General features: G+C 40.8%; 1 protein-coding gene across 5 annotated transcripts in view; it reads right to left on the bottom strand.

Annotated features, from left to right (window-relative positions):
• Positions 1 to 20,158, bottom strand: part of GckIII (Germinal centre kinase III) — a 42,825-nt gene that overhangs the window by 10,783 nt on the left and 11,884 nt on the right. Inside the window, exons 1-3 of one of the 5 annotated variants that reach the window (XM_069047316.1) lie at positions 7,515 to 7,681; positions 5,699 to 5,928; positions 2,040 to 2,264 (exon numbers count right to left, since the gene is read on the bottom strand). In XM_069047316.1, the coding sequence (XP_068903417.1) occupies positions 2,040 to 2,264; positions 5,699 to 5,869 (396 nt within the window). In that variant the 5' untranslated portion in view covers positions 5,870 to 5,928; positions 7,515 to 7,681. Of the gene's footprint in view, positions 1 to 2,039; positions 2,265 to 2,316; positions 2,456 to 5,698; positions 7,485 to 7,514; positions 7,682 to 20,158 lie in introns of those variants that run through there. The other 4 variants (XM_069047317.1, XM_069047315.1, XM_069047318.1 and 1 more) reach the window with 4 other exon arrangements.

Below are 20,158 nucleotides of genomic sequence, written 5' to 3'. Positions count from 1 at the left end.
GCCTCCCATTATGCCAAAACAACGTGAATGCATTTTATGCATGTACAGGGTGAGCAAAAATAACTGTTTCAGTTGGCAATAACAAATTTTACATGAAATTTTCAAGACTGTGAATTGTATCTACCTATTTCGGTTTGTTTTATTGACAGCTGGCATACTTTTCATATTTAAACGTCTTATCTTAGTTTGTGTAATCTTTTATTAATAAAATGGTTTTCTCGTTGGAACATGACATAAAAGTCACCAAAAGTCACCAGAATTTATTGCCAACTCAATCACTAATTGTTGCTCACACGGTGTTTTTCCTCCTTTTGTAAAATTTAAATTTATTTTTTTTTTTTAAATGAAAATAAAAAATCAGTAATCAATTTCCAGTAATTTTTATGAGTCGAATAAAAAAACTCCATACATTTTTGTCATCTGTAATTCTTCAATTAAACTCTTTCGTTCTGCAGATTTTTTAACATTAGCACGTTTGTCTTTTATACATCAGTTGCGACATCAGTTTCCTCTTAACTTTTTTTTTCCTTCAACAAATATTTCATTGTTGTTTTCTTAAGTTAGCTCTTCTTTAGCGTTCATTTCCCAACAAAAATATCAAATGAACTTCTCTTCAAAGTCAGTTGATGATATCTACTGATTTAAGTAATCTTGTGGTGGTATCAAAAATTACACAATTCTACAGGTTCTCTTCAAATCTTTTCTCCTCCTTCAACAAATACCTCAGTTAATTTTCTTCGTTGTCTAAATAAGTCACTATTCTTTTTCTTAAAAAAATCTAATGAAACCTCCTTCGGTCTAGTGAGCATCGCAAGCACTTAAAATGGTATTTAAAATTCAACCAACGTCCCTTCCGGGGATTTTCTTTTAGTAATATCCAATTTTTGTCCTGCACAAATAAACCGTCAAAGTCAATGTTGGTTTTGACCTTTTTTATGGTTCGACAAATATTTTTAATATCTTTCTGTTTTTTTAATTTACCGTTCAAAGAAAGAATCAAACGGGACTCTTTTGATGATTCTTTTTTATTGTGAAGCGCACAAAAGCTTACAAAATGCTGGAAATTCCTTGATGCCACAAGTCTAACAAAAAATATTTTTTACCCTGACGATTTCCACACAGTCCTGTGTACAGAACACATTAATCTTTTACGATATTTCCACTTCAAACATACATTTTTTTCTAAATAAATTTCAAAGATAACACATTATTAAGCACACTTTAATTTAAGTTTCAGCAGAAATGACATCACTTTTATTATCCACCTTGAAAATACTGCAACGAATTGTGGATGGAATTTTCACGATTGTCAGATCAACTCCGGCATTTTTTGCGCCATCTCCGAACAGTCTCAGAACAATTTCCCCAAGTGGAGATCTCTCTTTTTCCACGCACAAAAACGCACACCGACTGTTGCTTTCTAAACAGCCGGCCCGCGCCGTCCATAAATCCATTCGCACATTTTTTTTGTGCAAACATCGCCAAATTTCGAAACGGACGGAAGAGGAAATCGCCGCCCCCGCTCCCTCGCGAGAATAACCCCCTGGGCATACATTTTCCCCGACGCGAAGAAAATAAAAGAGAAAAGCGTCGCGGCGGCGAGCTCGTCGAAAGAACAACGAACTGGCGCGCGTCTTATTAGCCGAATCGAAAATTTATCGTTATCACATCGGGAGATAAAATAAACAATCCGCGTTGCTCGTTACCTTTTCCATAAATGGCAACGAACAAAACAGGTGAGTCACTATCTCGGCTTTTAATTACACAAACTGGAATTTGTTCCACAAATTGCACGCCGAAAGAACGGGGCCCACGCTGCGGAAGGACAAAAAAACATGCAAGCGGGCCCCGTTTCCGTGCCATCGCCAGGATTAAAAACCGGAGGCCCTTTAAAAATAGAACGCGGCGGGGGCGCCCTGCCCCGCGATGACGCAACCCGACATTTATAACCGCCCCTGCGGATTGATTTTGCAATTTTTCATCATCATCCGCGCCCCCGACACAACTCGGGAGCTTCCGCCAGAGAACAGGGGACTCACCTTGAGGTACGACCCGTAGTACTTCGTGACGTAGGGGCTGTCGCACTGTGACAGCACCATGATTTCCTGTTGAATATCTTCGATTTCATCTTCGGCCTCTTCCAAGTCGATGATCTTGATGGCGACCACCTGCGTCGTTCGATTGTCGATGCCTTTGAACACCTCGCCGAACGAACCCTTGCCGATGCGCTCCTGTTTCGTGAATATCAGCTCCGGATCGACCTTCTGCAAAAGAGAAAAAGACACAACGTTAACCACTTCCACGCAAAACCCTCACCGAACATTCGACGGGGTTGTCGCACATGGGGGCGCACCGATGACAGCTATTTGGAGTCAACGGAACAATTTTTTTCTCATTGTTAGCGATCGTCAAAAGGTTTGACAGGCGCCGTCGCGATCACATTTTTTTTCCTTCTCCCGTCGAATTTAATTGGTTCCTGTTCGCGTACGAATTCCGGGAAGACCGGATCGCTCCGGGGGCGAGTCCGAGTTCGATCGTCGATCGGAAATCGATACCGCAACAGTCACAACAAGCCGCCCCCCGTCATGAATATTCGCCCAAATTCTCCGTCTTGCAGACGGGATTCCGGCCCCGCCGGCCAGATCTGCATAAACAATATGTAAATGTGGTGGGCGCTGTTTGGGGGTGCTCCGCCACCACTTTATTTATTTCGAAGGACTTGAATAATTCAGTCCGGCTATTGTGTGCGCACTTGAAATATTTTACCTCGACCGGACCAGAACTCGGAGATAAATTAATTATTCGACATTTAACCAACATGTTTCGTGATGGATCCGCGCATGGGAACAAGACAAGGTTCAAAGTATCTCTGACGATAGTTTCACATAAAAAATTCACTTCCTGGCACGCTTGCAATTCGTAAAAATGCACTTCTCACTCGAACGTGACGTCAGTCGAGTCTTTGTACGTAACTTTCCAGATTAGGAGTGTTTCCTAACGAGCGCAAATAAACAGAGGCTGTTTTATCTGAAATCGTTATCATCCTTCACACGGAAAGACAAGGTGGATGGAATTTGTGTCCCAAATTCGGAGCGAAATTGCTACGATAAAAACTTTGCCTTCACTTGAAGGACCACAGACTGTGGACGCTAAATCGGCAAAAAAAACAGTATCGATTCCTACCGTTCGTTTGAGCTCCATCATTATCCTGACCGAAGGGGGTTTTCCACGTGCAAAGACTACTGGCGCCACTTTACCGGCACCACAAATCATAGCGCCAGTAAAATAAGAAGACGGCGTACCCCTGGCGCCAGTGTCTTCTTTCTGTTCAGCTCGACCAAGTTCGAGATGATCTGACACGAGATGCTTGGATGGAGTTGCGAAATTAGAGATTAATTAATTTCACGAGGCGAAAAAAGGAGTTGAGCACAATTTGAATGCCGACTCTTCGTCGAGGCGGGATGAAAAAGTGTTTCCTAACGAGTATAAATAAACAGAGCGACTGTTTTATCTGTAATCGTTATCATCCTTCATGCAGAAAGGCACGTGGGTGGATTTTGTGTCCCAAATTCGGTGCAAAATTGCCCAAGCGTGATGCCAAACATGATAAAACAGTTGCCTTCACTTGAACGACCGGATCGTGAATGCAAAATTGCGAAAATATATTATCCATTTCTTCCATTTGTCTTAGCTTGATCACTTTCCTGAAGGAAGGTGGATTTCCAGGTGCAAATACAACTGGCGCCACTAATCCTTGCGCCAGGAAAATACGAAGCCCGTGTACTTCTTGCCGTCAATGCCTTCTCTCTAATTAAACTCGACCAAATTCGAGAAAGTCTAACGCGAAGCTGTCGCGAAATTAATTAGAAATGAACTTTGCCCAGTAAAAAATGAGCTGACGAAAAGGTGGCGAAAAGAGGAGTTGATTAAAATTTGATTGGCAATTTTTTCATAGAGGCGTTGGGATGATGCGAGGCATCGATTTTAGTTGGGCTAGTTAACAGATCGAAATTTCGCTTTCGCTTCTGTTTTTCGACATTTTTTACAGATCCAAAGACAAAGATTGCATTACGACACCATCACAAACTGGAGCAGCTAACAAAATATTAAATCTTGTGTCCATTGAGAACGCATCGGTGCCACTAAACTGGCATACTCCTCGCGCCAATAATCTGCGCACGTGGAAACTCAACTTTACATCACCATCTGCTCCGCACAAATCACGAACTGTCTGGTATCATTTCATGCTTGCCGATTGTTACACGACTTGTCTTTTTACAACCAATAAACTTTCTCCTAATCGACAAAACACACGATTTTTAAACAATTTAACTCTTTCCGTGTTTCGAGCACAAACAGCAAGAACAAGCGGAATATTTCGAGAAAACCTTGACAACATCGACGTAAAACAATATACGACAAGGTGAAAGATTACACCATTAGTACTAATCACGGTACTAATTATCCCACTTGAAATTCTTTAATTGCTCGTCCGTAATTGTCACGACATCCTCGCCTCAAACTCCGTCCACGTTTTATCCGGAGCCCTCCGGATTCGCAAATTCCCCACGAACACGACTAATCCCCGGAAAAATCCCTTATCGGAGTCATATTTCGCGCAAACGGGATCGGCCGGCGCCTCTCTCGAGGATTTTTAAGGACTCATAAAGTCCAAATCGTCGTCAGCTGGATCTCTTTTTTATTGGACCGTTTAGGTTTATTTATGCTTGTCGAAACACTGACGCAATCGATTGTCCAGTAAAAATGCATCTGGGGCGGAAAAATCCCGCCGATTTGGCACCCTCCCAAAAAAATTCCTCCCACACACCTCACCTTGAACTCTCCTCAACCGAGTGACCGATTCCCGACGTGAAATTTTTATTTGGGCAAACATGAATGAATTAGCGCTGCGCGCCTATTCCGCATCATCTGCCACTCCGGTATTAATAGCTCGACAAACAAAACCTGACGATAGTGACAAATCGTGTTGACAGCTGCGTCATGTGATGGTAATCCGCAAACTTGGCACTCTTTCAACGGTGCCATCCCGGAAAAAAATCTCGCAAAAGCGGCAGAAACGGAACGGGCGTCGTAATGACAACTGCGGCGGTTCGATAAGATCCTCGAGGTCCAATTCGGAGCCAAGTTTGTTCACCTTTTCGCATTTTTGTGCGGCAAAAGAAAACCGTGAATAAAGTTCGTAATCCGTGAACGATCAGGCCGCCGCGTGCACTTTTCCAATACCAGCAGATTTTACTTTTACCCGCGGTCGACCTCACGGTGGACTTTCTCTTTCGCGCTCCAAACACCACCTCACGACGTTTCGAACAGACGCCGTCCGTACGCACGCCTAATCTTTACGTAATCTCCGGCGAACGCTCACGTCTTGATACATTTACATACAATTATGAAACGTCGACGAGCCAATTTGTATTCATGGGCCTAGGAGGAAAGCAAAGAGAACAACAGGACCCGCGCTACCGTTACGGATTAGGAAAAAACTCCACAAATGGGAAAAACATCCGATTAGAAAGCACTTTGCGCGCTTGGAAATCGAACGCAACCGTCTCGGCTCGCCTTTCTTCACCGTCCAACAAAAACCCAAGCCCGGACGACTCTCGGTGCGCGACATCCTGGACGCGCCAATAAAAATCAATTGGTGACAACTCGGGTCGTCCTCCCGACCAGTTGGACTTACTGATGCGAACTGGTTGCCCCGCTGCGGGGGGAAGATGCTGACGTCGTTGGGAGCGGCCCACGAGGCCGGCCTAGGGTTCCACTTCTTGTTGCCGCTCAAGAACCCCTTGGATTCGAGAGCGGAGGGGTGTCTCAAAATATTGTTCTTCATCTGTCCGTTACCACCCCACATGTTATCCACTACGGACGCCACTGTTCGCTCACTTTTCACTCATCCTCGCACTAAACGAACTGTTCACCAGGATCAAAAACAACCAGGGGTGGGTTAGGTGGGCGTGTGCAGCTCGTGAGGTTCGTTCCGAGAGGTCTAGTACCGTTGCGGCTCGAAATTCCAACTGGTTTAACGTGAAAACAATGATACTAAACGCAAATTTCGGCGCGCTATCGCGCATTCCTGATCTTATCAGTTGCGATAAGAGGCGTTAATCCACGATTTTATCGATACTCGCTCGTGCGCGACCCTGTACCCTACGTTCCAATCAAGACCTCATCAGAAATGTACGAATTTACAATTTACGTTTTTCGCGAGAAGAACATTCTGTTCCAACGAATCAATTCTTTTGCTGGGCTCAACTTGCGATCGCGATGTTTCAGGCAAATCTGCGATCTTGGGGGCGATTATGTCGCAGATCGGCGATAACAGACGTCAAGTAAACTCATTTCTTTCATCTGCACTATTCACACTGTCGCCAGATTCATTTTTTGACGTTCCGATATCTTACGCGAACATCAGACGGGAATGATTGAGGAGCCGGAGGATGACACTGATCACCGGTGGCCAACCCTTTGGCTGCATCGACCGCCAAAAAATAAACCCCAAGAGTTTTCGCCAAAATCGACCGAAATGAATAACTCTCACGGCATTTTGTTTTCGGGACAATTTAGATACCACTATTGTATCACTATCTGAATTACGAAAATTATCGAAATTGTTGCGAATTGTCATTGAAATGCGATGACATCTAATCGTGAATATTTTCTTGTTCTAATCGCGAATGTACTTCTCCATATCGCGGCATTCTCGAAATTGTTCGTGTTTTCTACACTACCCTCCGATTTATCTCCTACCGTCATTTTCGAAAATTCTTGCGACACCATTACGTAACAGTGAGATCTCTCCCGCACGTGCATTTTTTAAAACTCCCAACAAAGAATTATGTGATGGATTGTTTCTACATTTTTGTCACAGGCGAGCCAACAATTACGTCGTCTCGCATTTTGTAAACAAAATTCTTGTGGTATCTGATGTCTTCGGACCGTACAATAAAAACTTTAATAACACCATGTTTAAACAAACCGGTGTGTAAATATGTACATTATGCCTACAACTGTTTGCGCAATGGCGAAGGTGAAATAGCAATAAAATTAAAACATGTACGCGACGGTGGCAAAACACTGTTCGTTCATTTTTGTCGTTGGTAGGAAATGACATAAGGAGAAAATCTGGATCGGCACGTCAGCATCAAAGCGACATCTAGAGCAGAACGTCATCCGCCGACTGTGACAGCTGGTGCGGTGTCTTCGAGGGCGAGAACGCCGCCGCCGCCGCACTTTTGAGCTATCTCGGAATTTCAAAAAGACCGTACCGGACGCATCAGAGTTGCGTGTTAACAGGCGCCGTCCCACGCCTCTTGTACAAAGCCGGCTGGCTATCAACTGTGACATTTTCCTTCGAGAATGTGCAAGCCGAAGGAGTGTCTAAAAGTCACGGTTGCGCCACCGTCTCCGACAACAAAAACCCGATTGTGCAACCGCTCCAATTGCGGCCTAGATCTCTCTGCTGCATCCGCAGGCACGCACGCACGCACAAAACCCACCACACCACGCTGTTCTTCTGCCTCGCCGGCACACTGGAAACTCGTAAGCGCTCTAGGATTTTCGCCGCCGCATCGTCTTGTGCGGCGCAACAACGCCGTCCCGCCGACAACTGAACAACGCGCCTTTCACTTATTGTTGTGAGCCCCCCGTCCGACAATGTCGACGTGCAGCGACGTACTGTTGTTGTATTTCGTATTCCGTGCGAAGGTACGTGGGCCCAGTCGAATTCATTCAGCATGAAACATCATCAATCGGGTGTGTGATTGAAATGTTGATCGGGTCTGGGTGTCTTGTGCGATTGGTCGACGGCGAAGGACCAGGACGCGGCGGACGCTGCGGCGGCGATGGGAACGTTCGTTCGTGACTGTCGACAGATTCGGTTTCGTGTCGGTGCACGGTATCAATGGTAAACAAGCAAATTGTCGGAAATCAGTACAAATATTGGATTGTTTGACGTGGGTTTGGGATGGGGAAAAATGTGAACGAGGAGGAAATCGATTCCTGCACGAACTAATGTCAGCGCTACAACTAGGAAATTAAAAAAAATCTTTTGCCTAGATAATGCCGTGGAATGTTGTCCGTTCTAGTCGGAAACGGAAGTTATAAACACCGTAAAGAATTGGTGTCTCTGATACCTGAATAAATTATTTCCATAAAAAAATCTAGTAGGTGTTTTGGAAATCGTTGTTGTAAAAATTCAACAGAACAAATTAAATAAAATTTGTTCTGGTTTAGTTGGTTGGGCAACATTAGCTTATTTACCAAAACAAAACACTGAAGAATTTGTTGTGCGTGATGCATGTCCTATTCCCTAAAATACTTTGACGACACGTAATATTTTTGGGATGATAAAAGAATTATCGACAAGATTATGTGGTCAAGCGGCCAGGTGTCTGTTTTTGTTTCTTTCCTTTAACGTATAGCGTATAGTATCGGGTGTTCATTTAATTTCCGGTCAAAGTTGGCGTTGAAGAGTCGATTGTGAATGCACTACGGATTACGGATCAGCTATTTGAATCTTACCGTTGTTTGTGTTTTTACACGAGTGGTCGTTCACAAACTCTTCAACGCCAACTTTGACCGGAAATTTAAATGAACACCCGATACTTTGATTTGACTTTGAAGGCTCGAACTGTCGAACTAAATCAAATTATCGGCAAATTGTCCTTTATACACCAAATGGCCAAAAAAATTGTGACATCTTGTCATATGTTGATAATTCTGATGACAATATACATAGGCGTACACACTTAAAAAATGGGGGAAGACGACTTGATTTCATTGTATGTATTAATCAAAAAAACAAAAAACTATACATATTTTAGTAAAGATATTAAAGTGAGTGATGAGAGACAATGTTCGAAATGATTATCTTGCTGCGGCAACATTGAACTCTTCTATTTTGCCAATTGCAGTTTTTGTAAATTGTTAATCAATAAATTAGTTTTCTAAACACTAGGGGCTAGTTTACAGAAGCGAAATTAAGTTAGTCGCAATCAAAGGCGACATTAATTGAACACGTGATAAGATTGAACCAATCGAAGTTTCGGATTCATTTACTGGCCCTAGATTTTTTAAATGGGAGAGCAAAAAGTTATCAAGAGGAGTCAAGTCAGGTGATTGTCTTGGTCACAATCCCACACTTATCCGGGAGAACTCTTAAATATTTAATTTATTGTTCCTGCCGTGTGAGCACTAGCTGAATCTTGTTGTAAATCATAGTTTGTTAGTTCCGCATCATTCCCTTGATTTATGAATCGTTTGAGAAGGAGTGTTTGGTATCTTTGAGCGTTAATAGTTTCATTAAAGAAGATTCAAGACGTTGCAACCCAAATTCCAATTTTAACTGCATGCAATGGCATGTCAATAACATTGTGGGGATTATACGCACGCTGACCGAGTTCTACAATTTTGAGAATTACCGATGCCAGAAAGGTGAAACCAAGCCTCATCAGAAAAAAAAAAAAGAATGTCTAGCATGTCATTATTAAGGAAGTTGTTGTTTGAGTGTTGGCAAAATTGAATTCGAACTTCAAACTACTGGTCGAGGTTCTACTTTTAGGAATGGAATCCAAAACAAAGCTCTACGTGAGTTTGATGCAAATAAGTACAGCAATAAAAAAAAAAATTGAGCAAAGATATCAATCGGTTGTCAATGGAATTACAGAAAGATTCTTCCGAGAGAAAACAACTTTAGATTTTGAACTGTCTTTCTTCAGAATTGTTGAAATTAACAGACATCAGAAGATCAGTGTACATATTCTAATATTGAATACTTTTACAAAAATATCTCGAGACTAATATCTCCGACTAAAAGTCAAAAGTCAACATCCAGCCACCACAGGCCGGTGTGTCAATGCTTCATTAACATTTAAAATTTTCATATTACAGATCTTCGATAGTCTTCTTTGAATAAATTTGCGTTAATTGGTTATTTTAAATAGTTGTAATCTTCTCATTTATATAATCTTCACATAAGAATCCATAAAAGTCGCAACACTGGACGGCGACCGCTGACCGATTTTTATCGACATTTTAACAGAATTCGTTCTTCACTAAAACAAACGAACGGTCAAAATTTTAATTGCACACGTAATCGCAAAAAAATTTGTGTTGCCTTCTTCATCAAAATCCATCCATATGCACCAATACCGCGCATATTCAAATTAAAACCAAATCAGTAAGAAATGAGTCACACAAATATTTATTCTTTGGTAAAAAGATCAAGACCGAAGCATTATCGCGTCGCAACGATTTTCAAATTTTCTAGAGTAATTTTGACGAATAGGTGCTTTCATATATCATTTTGGATAATACATTGACGAGTATTATTATCATAAGGGGCACGGCATCGAGGCAGGATTTATTTATCATTACGGATATTCCTATCACGTAATGATGATTTCTTTGGAAGCATTATTTTTTACATTGTGGTTTCTTTTGCTATGCTACACATGACATCCACTTGGGAGTTGGTTGTTACGGATTACAGAAAATACAGAAATCAAGTATGTAATGGAACTATGTATATTAAGTATCGAAGTAACTCCGCGGTCACCCATCCAAACACTGACTGCTTTCGATGTTGCTTCACCTCACGGATCGAATTGTTATTATTATTATAAACGTGAAAATACGGAAATCGTCATTCATGACCCATCTGTTGATGTCATCTGCACTAAAATTGTCTTCAGTTTTGAGAAAAAATGTTGCCGTGTAGTCTTGTTAAAACGTGATCACTGGTTTTTTGTAAACAGCCGTAACAATTAAAAAGTAATCATTTTGTTATATTAATTTGTGCTTAATCCAGAAACTGAAGTGATTTTCTCAGAACCCACATTGTTCCATCAATCACTTTTAAATTTTTTTACTGCTACCAGTAGGTACTTTTAACAATCCGGTGTAAACGACCGTAGATAATTTGTATGAGTAATTTGACAAAAAAACAAGTAATCACTGTGCCCCCTTACATGGAGCTGAAACCATATGGTCCTCCAACTTTTTTCGATTTCTAATTACCACTCTACTTGCTAATTAATTACCGAGCGTGTTCGCTTTCCGCGCGTTAATTTTGCCAAAAGCGCAACTCCCTCTGGTCTCGGACGGCGAAAAGGAGTTCTTTGCACTCGTTGGCCGTCACTTTGCCCTTTAAACGCCAATAACAATTGACGGGAGGCGCTCAAAGTCAACGAACGCAAGTGAATCACGTAGTTACATTTAAGGAAACCGTTTATTATTAGGCAAACGCTGGCCCACACGCTGCTCAAAAAGCTCGTCCTTTTTCCTTTTGGAAAAGAAATATTGAAAGGAAACCAGGATCCGTCGACGCGCCACTAAAAATCGATAAAAACCGTTTATTTATTTAAACAATCTATCAACTAGTCCGATGATCATTAACGTTGACCTGGACACACAAACAATCGGAGATTCTGTCCGTGATCGATTTATTACCACAAGCGGAAAAATATGATTTAACGTCAAAAAATGAACATGGCGAATTGATAATCACAACACTGACAGACACACCTAACTGCTCGCGACGGACAATGAAAACTGAACCTGGAAAAACTCTTGTTTGATATGCGAAGGTGTGATTGTTCCATTTTGGTGTGTCTACAGTAACGAAAGCTAAATGTCGCGATAGATTTATTCACGCCAGGCAAAGCATTTATGAAGGTACAACAAATTTTATGTCCATTAGAACACACCACGGATTGAATAAACAGGGAATGGCTTATCCGGTGACAATGTGGACAAAGTCTTCGACAAGAATATGTATTTCCAAAAGGACAAAGTAGGTTGGGCATAGAGATTTTCTCTAATAAATTAAAAGCAAGTTTTCGACTTTTTGCACGAATGAGAGTGACAACATGGTTCCTTTTCAACACTCTCGACTAGTCTAGAACTAGATGATGCTGTCATAAATACTTGGCATCATTCGGTCAAAAAAGTATTGTAAAAAAATCTAAATCCAAAATAGTACATTCTTCAATGAGCGTATAATGATGGCTATTATTCAAGCGGATGAAAATTGCAACACGAGCCGTAGGCGAGTAGTGGAACCATCCGAGTGAATAATAGCCATTATATGCGAGTTGAAACTATACTTTCTCCACGACTATACCAAAAAGAAACAAAATATTTGACTTATTATTTACAAACGCATCCGATTGGTGATCTGCCGTTGTAGAAGTAAAATACGAGGGATGTGATTGGCCGACCGCTGTGATTTCAGTATACATATTCTAACACGGGGCATGGAATTGATATCATTCTTTCACTGAATATCCAACGAGAATGCATTCATTCTTTAATAGTCGTGGAGAAACCAGTTTAAGTCATTTTTGATTTGCTGATGGGGAAATTGTTTACTTCGTGGCTTATTTGCTTAAAAGCTAACTACAATAAATTTAAGTAGATACTTATTGAATTACGCTTATTTTTTTTCCAATCAGGTCGTAATATTTCGGGAAAACCGGAAAATACTTCGTTTCCGCACTGATAATAAGAATGACGTTGCAGACGAAGTGTTATCAAAAGTTAACATGTCTGAGAAATGTTTTTCTTCAGTGGCAAATAAATTTAGATATTACATATTATTTCTCTATCTTCCACCATTGTCTAGTTCTAGTAGCTACTTATCATCCATATCTTGTAAATTGAAAAGAAGTCGCAAAAATCTAAGTTTTGCTTTTAGGCAAGTTACGAGATTAGATACGAGTATATCAATGCGCGAATGATCAAATGGTATTATACAGTGTGAACATAAAATAAAAATGCCATCCTATGACGTGCAATTTGTTTAAATGACGTCATTGGTTTTTGTGCAATTAAACAATTTTTTAATATGACAACCCCCACTTTTTTCTTCTCTTTCTGACACACTTCCTACTAGCTAAATGATAAATAAAAAAACTGGTACCTTACATAACAATTTTTTTGAGAAAATGGCAAACTTTAGTTCAAAAATTTAATTTAATTTTTAATGCAAAAATTTTCATTGACCTCAAACAAAAACAAACAAACATCTACGGTAATACTGTACAATAAAATTTAACGCAAATGTTGAAATTGTCCCCCGCCAACCATTTGGCACTCTCCGACACTTTGTACACTGCGCTCAATAATGTCAGGGCTTATTTGTTCCACTTCACAGCATTCAAGTGATAGAATTCTTCATTTTTTCAAGGTAAACATCGCCATATCGTGGGCCTGTCCAGCTATGTACTTTCTTTTCTTAGCTGTCCTTAATTGTCACATTTTTGACTAACAGTGGATTATTGTTTTCAAGTCAAATGATCCAGATTAGACCAACAATATGATACTAATTACCCACTTTTAAAAAGCAATTTGAAAAGAATGTCTTCTTTTCAAGGAACAAAAAATATGAATTATCAATAATTAATAGATACTGTTTAACTGATTTTTTTTTAACGGCAATACCTTAATTTTTATTCCCAGTATTAAGGTAAATAAATGCATTTAGACACCCAAATACCATTTTAATGCAATAATTCTAAAGAATACATACATAGATAAGAAAAAATCGGCTTAAAATCATCTAATTTTTCTAGTGTTTTAAAGGTTGCCTATTTCAAAGATTTATAGTGCTTGAAGTTCCGAGCTTTGCATAGATTTACAATCTTTATAAAACGTCTATAAATAGCACTCGAATGACAGGATTCTTTTTGTTCTTTAATCATAATAAATAACCCTTACACGAACATCGCTGAAATTGGAATTATGCTGGTAGGGCAACCTCATCAAACCCTTTTTCGAAGAGGACGTTGTCGAAACAGGAAATGTAGGACGAAGGTAACAAAATCGATGATCAAAAAGGGAAGAAAACAAAGAAGAGAACAGTACTATGACAGGCAAACAACAAAGGCCCTTGCCGACGACAATGCTGAAAAGGCGGCGCCATCCACCGTCTCCCCGAAAGGAAAGCGGCGCACGCCGAAACCTGCAGATTAAAGGATATCCAAGAGAAAACAATGAAAAGCACGCAAATCCGGCGAACCGGTCCCATTTTAATTAACGCGAATTGTTTCCACTGCCTTTTTAAAAACCGATCAAAAAACTAACGCCGAACTTGTCCGACTTTCCCCCCCGGGCTCCACGCGTTATGTAATTTCGAGATTAAGTATACAGGATATGCGTCGCAATTTGCAATAACAGTATACACGAGCATGTACTCGATTTATTTCTTTCTCTTTCGTCGTTTTTTACTTTTACCGCACCAGTTCTCGCGTTTTTTCCCAGTTGCACGTCGAGCAGTTTACGTTCTTATTGTCGCGTTGCTCTCGACCTGCCGTCAAACGTGCAAGAACCCCGACAAGAAGCGACGTGGGCGTCGTCTTTGTTAAAATTACGACCCAGTTTTCTGCACGTAATGATCGTCGGCCGAAGGCCCAGGTCGACCCATCAATCGTGATATTACCATATCGGCGATACACCCGAACCGTCCCCCTTTGCAGCTCTTCGCGAACCAATGGTGCACGTTCGCAACGGCATTTAAGCACACGTGGTGAATTTACGGTCGAATGAGTCGGACAACAACAGAACAAAACCGATTTGTCATCGATAACGCACAAATCAAGGTCTACGGTTTTGTCGTATTTGGCCCGGATACGTCACAGATCGTCGATGGTTGTTTCTGGGGTTCGGCGATGGTTGGAATTCGATTCGACCGTCGATAAGTGATGAAACGATCGAGACAATGTCGATTTATCAATAATCTTAGCGATAATCGAGAGCGATATTGTGAGGGAGATGTGCAATAAACTTGCATGCAATCAGTCTGATGTCGAAAACATTGTGGATAAATAAAAAAAAGGTACTTTTTTCATCAAAACGCATTCTTGCCAAGTCAAGGTGCCGATCAAGTTCGTCCCACAAATTTTCCGTAGGTGATAGATCCGGCGATTGGGGCGGCCGTTCCACCAATTTCACAATTTCTGTCAATTCTTCAAATGATTTTAACATCGGGCAGAACTAACTGTCTTTTGGACTCTTTTTATGACATGGTTTCTTAACTTGATGGTTTTCCTACCTTCAGGACATAAAGATGCTTTTCTTTTCACGCGGTTCCCTCATATTTTACCAAAGCTCCGGGTCTACGAAACTTCACAGCATAATGTCATCTGTCAGGTTTCTTTTTGTGGTAAATTTTGTAAGAACCTGTGGTCCAAAAATGTTTTATTATCAGATATCTACTATCAATTTGTGTTGAATGACGAACGTCACGGTGATATCCACCTCTCACTCATCCGTCAGATGGCGGTTGCAGTTTTAGTCACTTGATTAGAACCTAAATAAATTAATTTCGACAATATTTACACATTCAGTACGTTTCATTTATCTTCTCACGGTCAACGTATTCACCTTTGAGGTGCATTTCTCTGTAAACAGGCAGAGAAGAAAGTGTTAATATTTTCTTCCTGTGATAATGTCAAGATTTATGGTGCCTCGTTGCTAGGATTTTTTATATTGCATATTCTCAAATGATGCAAATGGAACTCTCAAAATAAGTAAATCTTTTATATTAAGTAAGGAAGCAAAATACAAATAAAGATTTTTATCTACTTTGAGTTACAAATAGGTTCATTATTATATGTACCGAAAACAGTTTAATAATGAAGCATATTATTGAACTGTTTTTGGTAACTTTTAGCTTTTGTTATATTGGTAACATCAGCCGTTTGACGTCAGGCGTCAAGGAAATGAATTAAGCTACGAGGCAAATTTAGTAAACATAACCTTACATTTTTGTGAAAAATGTCTATTACCAACCCACGCGAAAGTCCCTAGTCTAATATGAAAGCTTGAGTAGCCGAAATTTCACGGATTAGTAAAGCAAAGTAGATAAAATAGTATATTATACTCGTTTAATAAGACGTATTATCACATTCGTTCTCGCTACGCTCGTCGTGCTTTAAACACACTCATGTGATAATAAAGCGTCTTATTAAACTCGTATAATAATATACTATAAGTTCCTTGTCATGCTTGTCTTCTTACTAGGCATTGTTTCCACATTTGTCTATCAAATTCTTCCCAGATTTTTTCAATAGGTGACAAATCCATCAATTTCATAGTTTCTGTCTATTGCTTACTCTTCGAAAAATATCTACATGAACTAAAGCTGCGTTCTGGGATCGTTATACAAATCCTTTCCTTGGAACTTGAATTTCTGATTTCAATGCATATTCGTCAATATATCGTTCTGGATCTCTGATTCTGTTACTCTCCATCTCAAGTTTTTTGACCCACGTTAATCTATTCTTAACATAATGTTATTTACTAGGGATTTTTATCAAGATTTGTGAATGTTTACAAACATGTCGGCGCTGATGTAAAGAGTGTTCAAATGTATTTGTAGTCAAGCAGGCCGTGGTATTCTCTCTTTTGCAAACATAGGTCTTGTCTTTTTAAATGACAAATCCTGCAGATACGTAACCTCACTTTGTTGTGATAAATAACAAATTGCAGTTGTTCGTTCACTGCATGTTATTTCTCAACGGTTCAACGGTTTCTGAAATTCGTATTAATAATAATCGTCCACTTCCACTCTTTCGTCCCACACTTCCTGTTTCACAAAACATTTGACAGCTGATGAAGCTACGCCACACAATAACAATAACCGACCAGGCCACTTGACCAAGCGTTACATGTCTCGTCATTAATGGCATCTGTCACTTATGCTTCTCACGAAAGTATGGTCGGAACGATATAGATGTGGATTGGGGACTTGTTGTTAAGTTGGCACTACATGAAAAAGTAACTAGGCGCGCTTATAAGGTACCGTGCGATCGAAAATAAAAAAAAATGGAGATGGCCAGTTGGCAGCACGTAAAAATTTAATTCAAATGTCATTACGATGGTAATTGTCATTATTAATTATTGACTATTAAAATTTGCTATTACAATATCTCCAGTGTTTCTTTATCAATGGAGAAAGGCCTGGTCCTATTCGACACCTCAAGTTTTTGAGGAATTTCAACAAAAGTTTCCGGACTTTCAAAGCACTTAACCAACAACTTGCCCGGAAAGTCTACAAATGGGTAAACATGTTTTTGGAAACAGGTAGTGTTCTGCGCAAAAAAGGCAGTAGACGACCGACAAAAAGATCAGCTGAAAATATTGAAGAGGGTGAACAAAGAATTATTGCAGAAATTAACCCAAGAAACTAACCTATCATTTGATACAGTTCAGCTTATCCTTAAAAAAGATTTGCACTTTTTTCTCTATCGTGTGTCTGTTGTGCATGAAATTACCCTTTGACAATAAGAGCCCCCACAAGCGATAACAACCTCTGGATAATATTGATTGATCGATGATCGTTGGATCTTGGACCGATTTATAAACAAGCGACGTGTGCGTGCTCCGTGCTCACCGTTGACGTTCTTTTACAACCGACAGGTCACACAAAATTCTTTATCAAAATCACTAACCTAACTTTTCAGACTGACATCAGATAATTGAAATCTTAACGAATTGCCAACTGAAACTTTTGGTCAGCGCTTACTCTAATTTTTTTTTTCGATCTCACGGTATTTGGAATTTATGACAGATTTCTCACGAAAGTACAGTTCAGTCATAAATTTTAAGCGACCTTGAGTTTGACAATCCACATCTAAAACGTTTTTACCATATCATATTTTAAAAAGTGGAACAATTTTGCAAATATGTTATTACTATGTAGGTACTAGATACAATAGTATCAATTTGTACTTCATAATGTCAATCATCTCTTGATCTTCTGTTAAATGGCGTTCGCAGCTTTGGGCACTCAATTGCCACTTTTTTTTTAAATTAAAGAAATTAACAATATTTACACATTCATCAAATTTCATTTTACCGTCTCACAGTCAACATTTGAGGTACATTTCTCCATAAAAAGGATAAAATGTTAATATTGTCTTCCTGTAATAACACAAAATATTTCATTAGACGCTCTTAAAAAAATTATGATGTTTCTTGGATATGATTTTTTTTACATCATATACTTTTATGTTGCCAATGGAATTCTCTCTTGCGCAATTACATCCCAAAGAAATATTAAATAACAGCATTTCACGTCGATTTCATTCTCTTTCTCATTTTCAATTAATAAATGTACAAGATTTTCCGTTAGCACTGCAACTGCAGCGTTTATTCTACAAAAACACTTCATTCACACTTGCAATTGGCGTTCGAATCGTTTCTTATTGATTGCGTTATTCACGCCATAACCAGCAAACATTTAAGAAGGCCGAACGTATATTTCGCAACATCTACTCTCATCTGTGGTGAAACATAGAATATGCTTTGATCGACCTTCTTCGATTCGTCGTGGTTTGCAGACAGCACTGCACTCTCTTCGCATTCGTCGATCCTCCATAACTCAAGATGCCGGCATTACGCAAACTTAAACATCCGTAGTAACCCACATTCGTTTGCACAGCACCATCTTCTCGCAGAGCATCGGTCCGGTCGGAGGGACCCGTTCGCGGGGTCATCAATCGGTCCATCGGCGTAAAAATCGAAGGTGAGCTGCGACCTCGCCAACCTACATGGGCGTGATGCATGGCGCACCAGGAAGCCGATCGTAATTTTCGAGCGAATTTTATTGTCTTGCATGTCGTGCAAGTTCGCCTGACTTCACGTGTCCAACCATTCGAACGAGAAAACTGGGCGGAACAGAATTCCAAGGTTCGCCGCGCGAGATGTGTGGCATATTGGGCCAACAATTACCTTCTATGTGTGTAGAACGATCGCTCCCATCGCGAGACCGCCTGACCCAGATGCCACCACCAGAACCGGCTCCGACGGCGACAAATCGACGTTTTGGTACCATCAGACCATTAATTCGTCGCTGTCGGACCATGGCTCCTCGGCGATCTCCCTCGACTCCCTTCTTTCCAGTCGCTCGAGAAGCTGGTCTCGGTAAAAAATCCATTTCGAAATGCACTCAAAGGTTGAATTCATTATGCGACTGTCGACGGGGTCGAGACCTTTTGCTCGCAAATCACTTCGCACACAATTGCCAATTAATAATCGACGTGGAGACCACTCCGTTAGGCAAACGTAAAAAATTGGACGGCTTAAGAGCGAGGCGAAAAGAATGGGACACGACGAGATAGGATCGGGCGTTCATCCGTACCATACCTCACTTCAGAAACTGGATCAAGAGTCGATTGTATGGTAATCACCGGGGATGGAACGCTTCCGCTGAGCCCCTCCGAAAACGACCATCAAGATAAGTCCACGTCGAAAACGCGAATTTTCCGATACGGTTCTTGCGACTTGTTTTGACCAAGTTGCAACGGTTGTGCTTCCGAGGGTCATCCACTTGTGATCGAACTCCTTCCTCCTCTGTTTTCCCCACACGACCGCGACCTCCCATTTGCGTACGCAAGAACCATTTCCAACAAAAAACAGCATTCCTATAACATTACATCTTTTTTCCTGGACGCAAATTGCAGTGAAAGGTAGACGTAGACAATGACGACGAGCATGCATCACCGCGGCAACTCTGCGGATGGCACGTATACAATCATCGATGCAGCAAAAACTTGGGGGCACACCGCCAACTGCCGAACCGACTTCCTTCCAACTTTTCCGTCTCGACGCCATCTGTTTTCCGGGTATTTCCGTAGTCTCTCCGTGGCGAAAAGGCGCATCCCTCTCACGTCACGCGATATGATTGCTTTACGTGACCTCATCGTCTGACGAAGAAAAAAACCTCCGAAGCAAACACAAATGCCATCACCTATCACGACGACGTTCGCGTGTTTCAGACGAGACGAACTGTTAATTGGTTTCGATATCGACGAGTTCGGTCGTCGTCCGACGAGGAAAAAGAACAAGTGTAGGGGTCGTGGGACACTCGGGCGGTCGCAAACTGTCATTGACTTTCCCCAAGGGGCCGGCTAATTTATCGGTCTCTTTGTAGCGTCGGGAAAAATTAAAAGAGGACGCGACGCCGACGCGGCGTTCGGCTAGGGGAGGAACGTCCGCTTTCGTCGTTCCGGAAGACGTAAAGAACCAGCCGAGGGATCTCTGTCTTCAAGAGCACTGGCTGGTAGCGATGACGTCTTAACGGAATCTGGTCTTTTCTAATAGGAAAATCAACTTTTCGATTAGTTAATAATTTCAATTT

Source organism: Tenebrio molitor, chromosome 5 (genome assembly GCF_963966145.1).
Source record: "Tenebrio molitor chromosome 5, icTenMoli1.1, whole genome shotgun sequence".
NCBI classification, from domain to species: domain Eukaryota; kingdom Metazoa; phylum Arthropoda; class Insecta; order Coleoptera; family Tenebrionidae; genus Tenebrio; species Tenebrio molitor.
The sequence above is the reverse complement of the archived record's forward strand: the minus strand, read 5'-3'. Positions and strand labels throughout refer to the sequence as shown.